The 12,470-nt window shown below is 42.8% G+C and overlaps 3 protein-coding genes and 1 long non-coding RNA gene across 4 annotated transcripts; 2 read left to right on the top strand and 2 right to left on the bottom strand.

Annotated features, from left to right (window-relative positions):
* The first annotated feature begins 249 nt into the window (after positions 1–249).
* Positions 250–1,758, top strand: LOC135634574 (protein PYRICULARIA ORYZAE RESISTANCE 21-like). The gene is made up of 3 exons (XM_065144955.1): positions 250–316; positions 696–777; positions 856–1,758. Exons 1-3 carry the CDS (start codon positions 305–307, stop codon positions 1,383–1,385), a joined length of 624 nt encoding a protein of 207 aa, XP_065001027.1. The 5' UTR covers positions 250–304; the 3' UTR covers positions 1,386–1,758.
* A 1,509-nt stretch (positions 1,759–3,267) lies between these two features.
* Positions 3,268–6,289, top strand: LOC103979823 (ACT domain-containing protein ACR4). Its single transcript, XM_009396039.3, has 8 exons — positions 3,268–3,405; positions 3,677–3,749; positions 3,847–3,892; positions 3,995–4,109; positions 4,205–4,284; positions 4,369–4,962; positions 5,056–5,160; positions 5,783–6,289. The coding sequence occupies exons 1-8, from the start codon at positions 3,402–3,404 to the stop codon at positions 6,119–6,121; spliced, it is 1,356 nt and encodes a 451-aa protein (XP_009394314.2). The 5' UTR covers positions 3,268–3,401; the 3' UTR covers positions 6,122–6,289.
* A 2,198-nt stretch (positions 6,290–8,487) lies between these two features.
* On the bottom strand, positions 8,488–9,049 carry LOC135634563 (uncharacterized). Its single transcript, XR_010495387.1, has 3 exons — positions 8,913–9,049; positions 8,753–8,814; positions 8,488–8,626 (listed from the first exon to the last, which is right to left on the bottom strand). It is a non-coding gene; the product is annotated as an uncharacterized LOC135634563 (long non-coding RNA).
* Positions 9,050–9,600: 551 nt separating this feature from the next.
* LOC135634557 (truncated transcription factor CAULIFLOWER A-like) lies at positions 9,601–11,787 on the bottom strand. The gene is made up of 5 exons (XM_065144929.1): positions 11,465–11,787; positions 10,468–10,546; positions 10,316–10,380; positions 10,113–10,212; positions 9,601–9,948 (listed from the first exon to the last, which is right to left on the bottom strand). Exons 1-5 carry the CDS (start codon positions 11,647–11,649, stop codon positions 9,730–9,732), a joined length of 648 nt encoding a protein of 215 aa, XP_065001001.1. The 5' UTR covers positions 11,650–11,787; the 3' UTR covers positions 9,601–9,729.
* Between the last annotated feature and the right edge of the window lie 683 nt (positions 11,788–12,470).

Below are 12,470 nucleotides of genomic sequence, written 5' to 3'. Positions count from 1 at the left end.
AATGATTAGCATAAAATTAATGGGTGAGTTTATGTGACGACAACAACTTCTCTTCCATGTTTCTATGTTTAAACTTGCAGGCTGTGTGCACTGAGGTTGAAGGAAATCTACTTTGTCTGCATTAAGACACTGAATCTCACATGCAACAGCTGATTAGAACGGCTCACGGGTTTGACATGTTGGAAGGGCGTGGCGGGACACCGATCATTGTACGATTGGCTGGTAGGTGTATATATCACACCCTTTCCCTCTCCTTTTCCCTTCTGTCAATCAATCCCGCAGCTGGGATATCAATCTACTCACAATGGCAGAAAAGGTAATCGATTCTTCTCAACCAGCTTTTACACTTCGTCTCCCCCAAAGAAAACCTTTCTTCTTCTTCTTCTTCTTCTTCTTCTTCTTCTTCTTCTTCTTCTTCTTCTATAGTGTGTAGTTCCAGTGATCTTGGAATCTTGCTCTGTCACTCCTGATCACAATGTTCTCTATTATTCATCTCTGTAAAGAAGGTTCTTTTTGTTTTCTTTTGATTCTTTGGTCTTGGATGATGCTTTTTGTTTGATCAGACACTAGATTTTGTTTGGAAAGTCAACATTTTCTCTCTCTCTCTCTCTCTCTCTCTCTCTCTCTCTCTCCATTACTTACTGCAATCTTCATCCTGCAGTGGTGATCAGTTGGTTGACATAATCTTTATGCAGATCTCAACGTTGATCTTAAAAGTTAATCTCGGCTGCCACCTTTGTTACAAGAAGATAAGAAAGACCCTGCGCAAGCTCCAAGGTAATCGATCGGCTCTCTGCTGCTTCACAACCTCATGATCATCCCACAGTGTGACTAACAGATGAGTGTCCTATCCAGATAAGGAGAACATCAAAAGCATATCCTACGATGAGAAGAACGGGACGGTGACGATCTCCGGCCCCTTCGATCCCCATAGGCTGGCCAAGAAGCTCAAGTGCAAGGCATGCAAGGTGATCGAGGGCATCCAGATCAAGGAGGAAAAGGAGAAGAAACCGGACGAGAAGCAGAAAGCCGAGGCAGCCAAACCGGCCGACAAGTCCAAGGAGGAGCCGAAGCAGAAGAAAGATGATGCGGGGAAGAAGGATGAGCCGGAGAAGAAGAAGGCAGAGCCGGAGAAGAAGAAGGCGGAGCCGGAGCCGGAGGGGCTACCGGTGGTGCTGACTCCTTACCTGTGGCCACCACCGGGCCCGGTCCTGTGCTGCCCCGGGCCATACTACGAGAGCTACTACGGAGGCACCAGGTGCTGCTCCTGCGAGAAGGTGACCAACCCTCCTCCTCCTCCGCCGGCCTACGGTGGGCCCTACTATCCATTACCTTGCGAAATCGTCTGTGAAGAGGACTCATCGACGCCATGCAGCGTGATGTGATCACCAATCCGGCCGGCCGACCGGCGTCTCCCCCCCCCGCCAATCTCCTGTCGGTGTGCCACGCTACAATAAGCACCAGAAGTGCATGGTTTGTGGGATCGGACTATTACTACGACATGAAAGGTTGCGTTATTTTATGTGAGACCGTTCGATGTCTTCCAGCATTCATGCTTTTATTTGGGTGGGGGGTGCACATTACAGAGGCCCACCAAATGTAATGCCTCTCCAATAGATGAATGTAGATTCATATCCCGTATACATACGACATGCTTTGTACAGCCGACGGAGATGATACTCCGTATCAACTCCGACTCGGCTTAGGTTTATGTGTGCAAGAAGTTTGATGTGATCAAAGTTTCAAACATTTTTCTAATGGCGACTCGATCAAACGAATATTTTGACGAGATCTATCCGACGCTCGAGTCAGTAACAAGACGAAAATGAGATGATTTTAGTTTTCGGGATAAATGTTCTCCTGCGCTTCGTTTTCATGATATAGGTAGAACATTTTTTCGGATTATTATTTTAGATTCGTGTTTATGTAGCTTGACTATTGACTTAGATTTATCGTTATTATGTTGCCCCTATTAGAAGCTAAAAAAGCTATGATGCCACAAGAAAGGGCTCATGACATATGTTCTCTTTTCTCGATGAATAGATTAAAAGATTGACGATCATAATCGCTCAGACGTCCGTTCTTTATTCCTCCTTCCTCGGTAAGGTTTCGATGGGTAGTGAAGCAGCATTCAGAATGCTTTGGAGCCAATCGAATTAGGTTAGTTTGTGCCTTAATCTAATTTATTAGTACAAATATCTAAATTATTACGATAATAATCCTCCAATTGAAGAACATTATATTGGATGATTAGTGCTTAATTATGCATGGATAAAGGCTAATGTTTATGTTGTTTGGGCCTACAAGTTGAATTGACATCACAGCTCGGTCACACTAAGAACTAAATACACTCATTTTTAATTTTATTATCTTGAGAATTTTGACTTAATACGAGAGAGACCGACACTCGACGTAGGTTTTATTATACGAAAATGAACGGTGTGAGGTTTAATTCACACTTTTTAGCTATACAAATCATATTTAGAGTGCAAATGAGATGGGTGTAGACAACCGACATTTGTATTTTGTTTGTGGCCATAACATACCAACATTTCTTCTTTGGCAATTGCATGATAGAGATTGACCAATTCAATAGTAGGTTAGATGATGATAAACCAAAGATTAATGCATTTGCAGAGACAACAGCAAAACCTTATTAATTAACGCCAACTAATTACGGAAAACTTCTTTTAGAAAAAAAAAAAACTCAAATGACGATGATGATGATGATGATGATGATGATGATGATGATGATGATGATGATTTTTCTAATTTAATCGAAAGAACGATGATAATTTCTCCGACACAAACAAAATTTTTATTCCAAATCTTATTTTTATATTTTATAAATAAAATAATAATTGATAATGAGATATCGACTCATTTATCGCTCTTATTTTTATATTTTCATATTTAGTCTCACTTATATTAAATAAAATATATAATAATATAAAATCAATCTGATCAAAATAATCAAATGATTAATACAGACAAAATGGACGGTTTTAGATGTGAGCTTCCTAAAACTTGCATCGGCGATTAATGCCTTTAATTATTTTAATGAATATTTAATGTTAAAATGAAGCTTAAAGTCCATTAAACAGTTTCCTAAAACTAATAACAGCAAATAAGCCAAAAAACACAAAAAGAAGAAATACGCTTTGAGATGTACGCCGTATAAAATGTAGTTCGTAACGTGTCTCGTATGCATACGAATACATACGTACGTATAAGCAGGCCAAAAGAACGCTTTTTAACGTGCGGCGACGCTGAAGTGCGTGTGTGATCGGCCTCCGCGGCTTTGGAGAGGCAGCGGGAGGACGCATCCCTTCCCCCTCGCTCGGTGACCTCCAGTTCGCGCGCCGCAGCAGCCGCCGCCGCCGCCACTGCCGCGAGAAACCATGGGTTCGTGCCTTCTTGTCGCGCCTGAACCCCCTCGTTCATCTCGTCATCCGTTTTCCCTTTCCGGTCGGTCGAATTGATTCCTCGGGCTTTCTGGTGTTGGTTCTTTCTGTTTCCTGCCGGAATCCCTTTTCGTTCGCGTGCCGGTCCGTTGATTCTTTTTGCCCGATTTGTTTTCTTGACCCGTTTCGGATGTTTACTCGCTTCGATGGTGGAAAAGATAGCACCTTTTGGGCTGTATGAATTTGCTTGTGGCTTCGATGTTGGGGTACAGATGGAGATTTGAGTTCTTCGTGGGACAGCGACGACGAGTACGAGAAATTCATCCGAAGAATGAACCCTCCAAGGTGTGAAATTTTGGTGCCGATCCACCCCATTTCTTCTTTTCCTTCTTTGATTTGTCTTGGTGGTTTCGGATTCCCTCATCTGTTCCTCCCCTCTTAGGGTTGTCGTCGACAATGATTCTTGCGCAGACGCAACGGTTATTAAGGTAATTTCCGATGTCGCCCTGTTGATTCCCTCTTGGAGTGCGTTTCTCGAGTTTGTCTCTGATGACGTCTGTCCGTGGCGTTGCTTTTTGTGCTTGGCATAGGTTGATAGCGCAAACAAACATGGGATTCTTTTGGAAGTAGTTCAGGTCCTTATGGACCTCAATCTCATCATCACCAAGGCTTACATATCCTCGGACGGAGGATGGTTTATGGATGGTATGCCACGGGCTTCGTAGCTCTTCTTGGTTCTGTATGACTTCACCAAGATAGAATCTTACTGACTAGAAAGTGAACTTCTTGGATCTTGACAGTATTCAACGTGAGGGATCGGGATGGGAATAAAATTGGGGAAGAAATGAAGCTGAATGAGATAAATGATTTCATTCGCAAGGTAGAGTGTTCATGCCATTCTCATGCTTTCTTTTATTTCATTGTATTACCAATTGCATCTGATGTGACGATGCTTTGCTCATAGTCCCTGGGGGAAGAATCTTCTTATATTCCGTCGCGAAGGAGATCCATAGATTTCATGCCTTCCTCCGATCACACATCCATAGAATTGACCGGGACAGATCGGCCTGGCTTGCTCTCGGAAGTGTGTGCGGTTCTCAGTGATCTAGAGTGCAATGTGGTGAACGCGGAGGTGTGGACACACAATACTAGGGCGGCGGCGGTGATGCAAGTGAGCGACAAGGGGACGGGCACAGCTATTGCGGACACGGAAAAGCTGTCTAGAATTAAGAAGCTCCTTTACAATGTGCTCAAAGGGAGCAATAAGAGCAGGGAAGCCAAGACGGCAGTGTCTGTGGGAGCCACTCACACAGAGCGGAGACTCCATCAGATGATGTTTGACGATAGGGATTACGAGAGATCCGGTGAGGATGATGGGAATGTGTGTCACCGACCAAAGGTTACTGTCGTTAATTGGTTCGACAAGGATTATTCGATGGTCACAATACGATGTAAGGATCGACCAAAGCTTCTTTTCGATACGGTTTGCACTTTGACGGATATGCAGTATGTGGTTTTCCATGGAAATGTGGATGCAGAGGGCCCAGAAGCTTATCAGGTACTTCATGCTGGCTTTTATTTTTCTTGTTTGACACATGAAAATAAACTCTCTATTGCAAAAGGTATGACCTATCTTCTCCTTGTCCTGAAGGAGTACTATATTAGGCACATTGATGGGTCCCCAGTTAACTCAGAAGCTGAGAGGCAGCGAGTGATCCAATGCCTTGAGGCAGCCATAGAGAGGAGAGTATCCGAGGTAATCATTGTGCTACAGTTCCAATTCTGGAGTTTAATTTGGTTGTTCCGTTTCGCATTTGCATGTTAATAGACTTTGTTCGTGTTTCGTCATTACGATTGTTGTTTGCTCTGGTTGTTTTCATTAGTTGCTTGTCTATGTTGTATGTGGTACCCTTTTCTTTTTTTTTTTTCAAAGTTCTCTACCTGCAGAGAATAGGGAAAGAAGATGTTTAATAGTCAATCATCTGCTTGATATAATTTTAGCTCCATGGTGTTCTGCATTTTTCAACTTCATTCAGTTACATGTTTTACTGTTAGTTGCAGAGGTTTTGCGATTCTACTATTCAGGAAGATGTTGGATTTGCATGTTTTTATCAAGATAAGCTTCAATGTTTTCAACCCATTGTTCTGTGATCCAGTCCTCTTATTTTGCTGGGTTTGACATCAGAAAATAGTAAAAGTAAAGGAAATCACATCCATTTTGTTTCTGTCATTAGCTATGGGATTATTCGATGTCTCACTAAAAGTGGGTCATATTTCTTTATCACGCATCTGCTCTAATCACCTCTAACGATTCATTCATGTCGTATTTCGAGTGTCAACATCACTTATCTTTGATATATGGAACAAATGGCTGTCAGGGTCTGAAGCTGGAGTTGTGTACGAGTGATCGAATGGGCTTGTTATCGGATGTCACAAGAATATTCCGCGAGAACGGTCTGACCGTCACAAGAGCAGAAGTGACCACAAAAGGAGGCAAAGTCTTCAACATATTTTATGTCCGCGATGCTGCTGGTAACTCGGTTGATCCAAAGACCCTTGATGACATACGAGCAGAGATCGGCCAGACGGTGCTCCAAGTGAAAGGCCACTCAGATCACCTCAAATCCCCACAGGAATCTCCTACCCGATTCCTGCTCGGCAGTTTATTCAAATCCAAATCTCTCTACAATCTCGGATTAATCAGGTCTTACACTTAGGCTAATGTTGTTCCCCTGTGTACATTATCATTCATCGACGTTTCATCATTCGGCAAGCAGCTGCTCTGCCATTGTGTTAGAATCCTGAACTTGCTTCCCTCGTCTTATGATTGGAAACATGCTTGTAACTGTAGAATTCTCAAGAAATCCATATCATGTTCATACGAATGTAATTGTAATTCCCCATTTGCAGCTCGTTTCTGTGTGATATGTTTATGCTGGTGGTGATTGAGCTGCCTGTGGCCAACACACCTTCCTCTCTCTCTCTCTCTCTCTCTCTCTCTCTCTCTCTCTTCGGCAGAACTGCTGCTATTGATTCACTTGGTTTCAGGATCCGACAAGTGTTCGTAGGTCAAGAGGTCCACTTGCTTCAACGACGAACGGCCTCGATGCATCCGGCGGCATCAGTGACGCTCTCTGACTTGTCCTCTACCTCCAGACATCAGATGCAGTTTGGATTCCTTCGTGTCGGCATCCATTTGCCGACCAAGTAAGGGTCCCACCCACACAACCATCGACCCACCATTGATTCGAACTCCATCGAAATCCCAAGAACCACGATTAAATCGTAATTAATATTGTCCGGGGGATGAACATTGACCCTGTGCAGAAGACGTTGACCAGAACAGGTTATTGGATGACCAGTGGTGCGCACTGACTCACCTCAGCCAACCAAGTTGGAGCCAATGGGGAGCGGCGAAGGTGGTGGCTTTTGGGACTCCGAGCAGATTCTTCTTTGCGTCTCCTTTAAAAATGCTTCTTCTGCCGGGTTTCACCTGCGTGCCAACTGGAAGAAACCGCGGGTCCCACGTGGGTCCTCGCGTGGTAGATGTGGGATTCGCCGTGCATCTCACATGTTTGTTCTGTCCATGGTATGATTCACGCCATAACCCATTAGATTCTTTCTTTTCCTTTCGATCTGAATCATAAAATTTGAGATAAAAAACACCGAATATTAATCTTCGAGTTACAGAAATAATATCTTTGTTTATACAGATAAGATCAAGCGAAGTGACAGGTTGTGCAAAGGGAGAATAAAGGAGGACAGCACCATGTCTTCAACCTCAGTACTATGCGTAATTAGGCATCATGGAACAGAGAGACATTGTTCTTGTTTGAAGAAGATGATGGATCATGGTTTGATTGGGTGTTTTAGTTCCACACGGAAGCATGCTTGCCTCAATGATGAGTTTATACAAGCTAAAAAGATCCTCTTTTCCTTGTTTTTATACACATACCAAACCTTATCATTTGTGGATGTTAGTTTGATGTGGAGGTTGAGAGAGGAGAGTGGAAAGAGGGAGGAGAAGAAGTTCCACACTGGAATACGATTGGATGGGTCATTTGATTCCTCATTCTTTGTCCATTACAAGTGAGATATCAGAGAAACTACATAGACAAACTATTTGGTCCTACAAAAAAAGAAGCAAGTATTCCTTCCCATTCCAATCTCTCTCTCTCTCTCTCTCTCTCTCTTCCAGAAGTTCAAATGAGTTAGGATGATATCTGATGAACTTTGCATGATGTATGCGATGCTGAATTGGTGGCTAAAGAGAGAAATCATGCACTAGCAGTGACACTTTTGTCTGCAAAAAGAGACAGGCCACTTAACAGGATCATGAACTAATCATACAACACTATGGACATTAACATAAGATCTAAAAGGCTAGTTTGTGGGTAGGTCACACAACTTCTTGTTGGTAGGCTTAAAGAAATATAGTCACTGGGTTTCATAGGAACAGTTGCTTTATTATCTTACAGGAAGAACAAGAAAAGAAGACAATCCCCATCTGCCACTAACAAATCCATTCGAAGAGTGTTGATCTAAACAAGTTGAGTAGCTGCAGTGCTTACTGCATTTTCTGCCACCAAACGATTTGCCAAAAACATGCCACTAAGGAAAGGGACCAATGTGGAGACCAGTTTGACAGATTAAAGCCTGAAGCTTTGAGGTGGCAAACCAATGGCTGATTCGTGCTGCATGTCTTTTGCCTAACAGAAGAAACATAATTGTTGTCAATCATTGGTGTCTATGCATTTTGTAGTGTGGCCACAATGCAATGCCTTCTGAGTTAATTCTCAAATATAAGATATCTATCTTCGGCTTTGAAAGCTAAATGGGGTCTCACTATACTGTTCTAAGGGATTTTGTATAGCTGTACATGAGAAATACGGGGAACAGTTGATCTCACAAACATGACAACCACACTAAACAAAGAGCATGAGGAGGATACATAGATTTAGTTCAGGAGAAGATGAAGAAAAAGACAAGGCATCAGGTGGCACCTCTCTCATCACTGCAGCAACTCATCGATGCGATGTAAGACACCCTCATGGCTGATGGAGCTTTAACCATGTTAGCTAATGCTCAGGTTGCCAATGGTGGAAAGTTCTCATCTTCCTTCGACATGGCTAAGCATCCATGGAGGTAAACTATCACTCTTCTTACCGGCACCGGGCTGGACAGGTCGCTCCACTCCAACCGCAGCTCTCTCTGGGTAAGTTCTGCGTTCAAACACAGAAGGTGTTCATCATCAACAGAGGTTACTAAATGGTTATCTCCGCAAGGATAGCTACTTGAAGAAGAGGTAATCTATGAGACAATGAAAGAAATGCTAGTAGACACTCTACCTGGTGTTGAGGTTGGGGAGAGAGTCTTTAGAAGCCTTGTGATTATTGTCATTCTCCATGAGCTTATTTGGATGTTTTGATGCAATTCCAAAGAACAAAACAAAGTTCATAGACAGAAGCAAGAGCATCAAGTTCAAATGCAGAAGTTTTTCTACTGTACCTTCTTCTCCAGAATGCTGTGTTGCTCTTCCAATGACTTTTCCTGCGCAGGAATTGGGATGGAAACTGTTGTTGCTTGTTATATGCTTATTCTAAGATGAGTGTAATCATCCTAAGATGATTGGAATTGCCAGTGATCTTATGGCAATGTGAATTTATCATCACAAAGCATACTAACAATATCAAACAGACAATCTAAGATGATTGGAATTGCCAGTGATCTTATGGCAATGTGAATTTAGCATCACAAAGCATACTAACAATATCAAACAGACAATCTAAGATGAGTGCAATCATCCTAAGATGATTGGAATTGCCAGTGATCTTATGGCAATGTGAATTTAGCATCACAAAGCATACCAACAATATCAAACAGACAATCTAAGATGATTGGAATTGCCAGTGATCTTATGGCAATGTGAATTTAGCATCACAAAGCATACCAATAATATCAAACAGACAATCTAAGATGAGTGTAATCATCCTAAGATGATTGGAATTGCCAGTGATCTTATGGCAATGTGAATTTAGCATCACAAAGCATACAAACAATATCAAACAGACAATCTACTTAAAGCTTTGATAATCTCTCATAGTGATTGTATATTCTCTATAAAAGTTTCATCAAGCTATTCTTTGCTATGTTTTGGTGAAAGGTTTTACAAACTTTTATGTAATATATATTGTTATTTTGATTCTTTTTTTCTTTTTTTTGCATTTTCAAAGATGAAAATATGTTTCATGATCACCATAAATATTTAGATTGGGAAAAGATCATAGCAAGCCTTGCCAAATCTATGCGAAAGCAGGATATGAAGCTAAGTTAAGCATCCAAAACATAACCCCAATTCATACCTTATGATCGTAGCAGACATGGCCATCATAATCAATGACAAAATCAAATAGATAATGGATAAAAAGAAGACACAAGATCTGAGAATATAAGAGAAAATGAACGATGTAATCCCACTTCTAGCATAGTCTGTTGAACTTGCCTTTCTTTGAAGCTCCTCGATTGAATCAAACAGCAAGTGATTCTGTACCATTAAAAAGAGGAGGAATCAAATCACAGCATTGTCTCTTCAACTTCATGAAAACAAAGGCAATGATGGCTCTACTATGCACAGTGTCGCAAAGAAAAGAGTACATGAAGGAGGCATGCAGCACTACATATTAGTTCAGCACAAAGTGATCGACTCGCCTTTCTTGATCTCATGAGCCTTAAAGATGTATCAAGCTGTCGTTCCAGCTGCTGGAGTTCTTTAAGAGTCAAAGCTTCCAGTTCTTCTCCCATGAGCTGCCTGAACACATTAAAAAGAAGCAGGAAAAGAAAGTATCAGTGCATCAAACAAGTCTATAGTAAAGCTGATGCTCGTTTTAACTTGTTTCTGCCATTCCCCGGACCTTTGTCTCTTTTGTAGAGCCTCTACCTTGGCCTTCAACTTTCCATACTCATGGCACCAACTTACCTACACAAAAGATTGACATGGTTCAAGTATTATCACAAAAGAGGTTGTGGAGATTAGCTTCTGATTCTACATCAGCCATTTAATTACCTGCGATCGAGGATCTGCTTCTACGAGAGCTCGTTCTGCATATGAAGATTCATAGTAACGTTGAAGAAGCTTTTCCATGCTACAGGAAAGAACCAAGCCATTGAAATATGCACCATGGCATGCAGAAGCTTCATATACTGAGGATTTGATGAGTATAGTAATTAATGAGAACAAGAAAAAGAGTAGAAAATGCTGAAAATGGAAAGTCTTAGAACACTCAGCTTTCCTTCTTTCTGCTTCTTATTCAATTGTTTTCTCTCCACTCTGTTTTTTCGTTTTCTTTGAAAGACCCATAATGTTATATATCTTTCTTGCTTGCCATTTCCTTTTGATTTTGTATGTAAGTAAATTAATATGTGATAGTTTATTTGATTTAACCTCAGGGGGTTTTAATTTCCATCCAAGAATTATGAATACATAAATAAATGATGCCAAATGCTCCTTCATAATTAGTTTCCTTTCTCTGGCAAGAAAAGATAAGAAGCTTGTTCATGTCCATGAACTCTCGCTGGCCACAAAGCCAGATCTAAATCTATGTTACCTCATCGTTCGCGTATGAGCATCTTCTAGTTTATGTGTAAGATCTGAAACTAAACGAACGCATCTGCTTTGTCAGAACGAAGAGGACAAAGAGAATATAGTTGCAGATCTGATTTCTCATGGCCGGACTCGAAAACCTCAGAGAAAGAACGCAGTCAAAGTGGGCCAGACTGTGATAGCTGAAGTGACGATCGGGATGAATGCAGTCCTAACAGTAATCTTTGATCTTAATCGTCTTGGTTGCACTCAGCAGCTCAGAAACACGAAGTAAGCGTGCATGACCTCCGATTAGCACCGAGCAACATGAAGAGAAAGCATGCTGTAAGATCATCCAAGACGAGTCGCATGCGAGAGGACAAGGAAATCAAAGAACGTAGCAGGAAGGGGAAATCAGAGCTAAGCTCCATCATCCAAGGCGATTGGTTCATTAGGCGGTGCAACGAACGTGCGTACGTACCTGGAGTTGGTGGAGTACTCGTAGAGCTTCCCCTTGGGAGAGAAGATGACGAGGGCGACCTCGGCGTCGCAGAGGACGGAGATCTCGTGCGCCTTCTTCAGCAGCCCCGACCGCCGCTTCGAGAACGTCACCTGCCGATTGATCTTGTTCTCGATCCGCTTCAGCTGCACCCTCCCCCTCCCCATCGATCACTCCCCTTCTCCTTCTTCTTCTTCTTTCTCTTCTTGGAACCAAGAACGAACCCTAACAGTGTGCGCGCTCCTCAGAGAGAGAGAAAGATGAAGGCGCCGTCTTCGCCCTCCGTTCTAAGGAAAAGAAGCGTATCAAAGGCGGAGGGGATGAAGAAGCAACTCCTGTTCGGATCATATAGAGGGATCAGTTTTTGGGCAAACCTGCGAGTGGTTTCGGGGAATTCGTTGTCCATTTGGTAGAGGCGGAAGCGCTATGGGGTCCGCCCATCGCCGGCTCCCCATTGGTGGAGGCCGCTGTTGGGGCACGGCTCACATGGAGCCGCCACGTGCAGCGTCTTACGGATTCTGGCGTTCGGCGCGGCTTATTGGTGGGTTTCTTGGGTACAAAATTCGAGTGTGGGAAAAAGAGGGACGATTCTTTTGTTTCTTTCGTTACCCAAAACATTGCATCTCGCTTACGTGTCTGGCAATTGGTAGAGATAACATCGGGTGGGACCCGTCAGAGGGAAGAGACTTTTGGGTAAGGAAACCCGACCCATCATCATCATCACCACATATCTGAGGCATCCATCTCAAAGCGTTGCATTCAAAAGACTTCTGGGTAACGAAACGAAACCCGACGCTTCATCATCATCGCCGCATATCTGAGGCATCCATCTCAAAGTGTTGCATTCAAGCTCCAATCGCCATGTTCATGGCTGAGGTCTTCAAGCGGTGGGCGGACGTGCCGACTGAGAGGTGGAGGGAGACCACCAAGCTGACATGGCAACGACAGATCACGAGTCGGGAGTTCACTGTGAGAGGATCGGGTGGGG

Source organism: Musa acuminata, chromosome BXJ1-3 (genome assembly GCF_036884655.1).
Source record: "Musa acuminata AAA Group cultivar baxijiao chromosome BXJ1-3, Cavendish_Baxijiao_AAA, whole genome shotgun sequence".
Lineage (NCBI taxonomy): Eukaryota > Viridiplantae > Streptophyta > Magnoliopsida > Zingiberales > Musaceae > Musa > Musa acuminata.
Note: the sequence above shows the minus strand (reverse complement) of the source record. Positions and strands in the feature narration are given on the sequence as shown.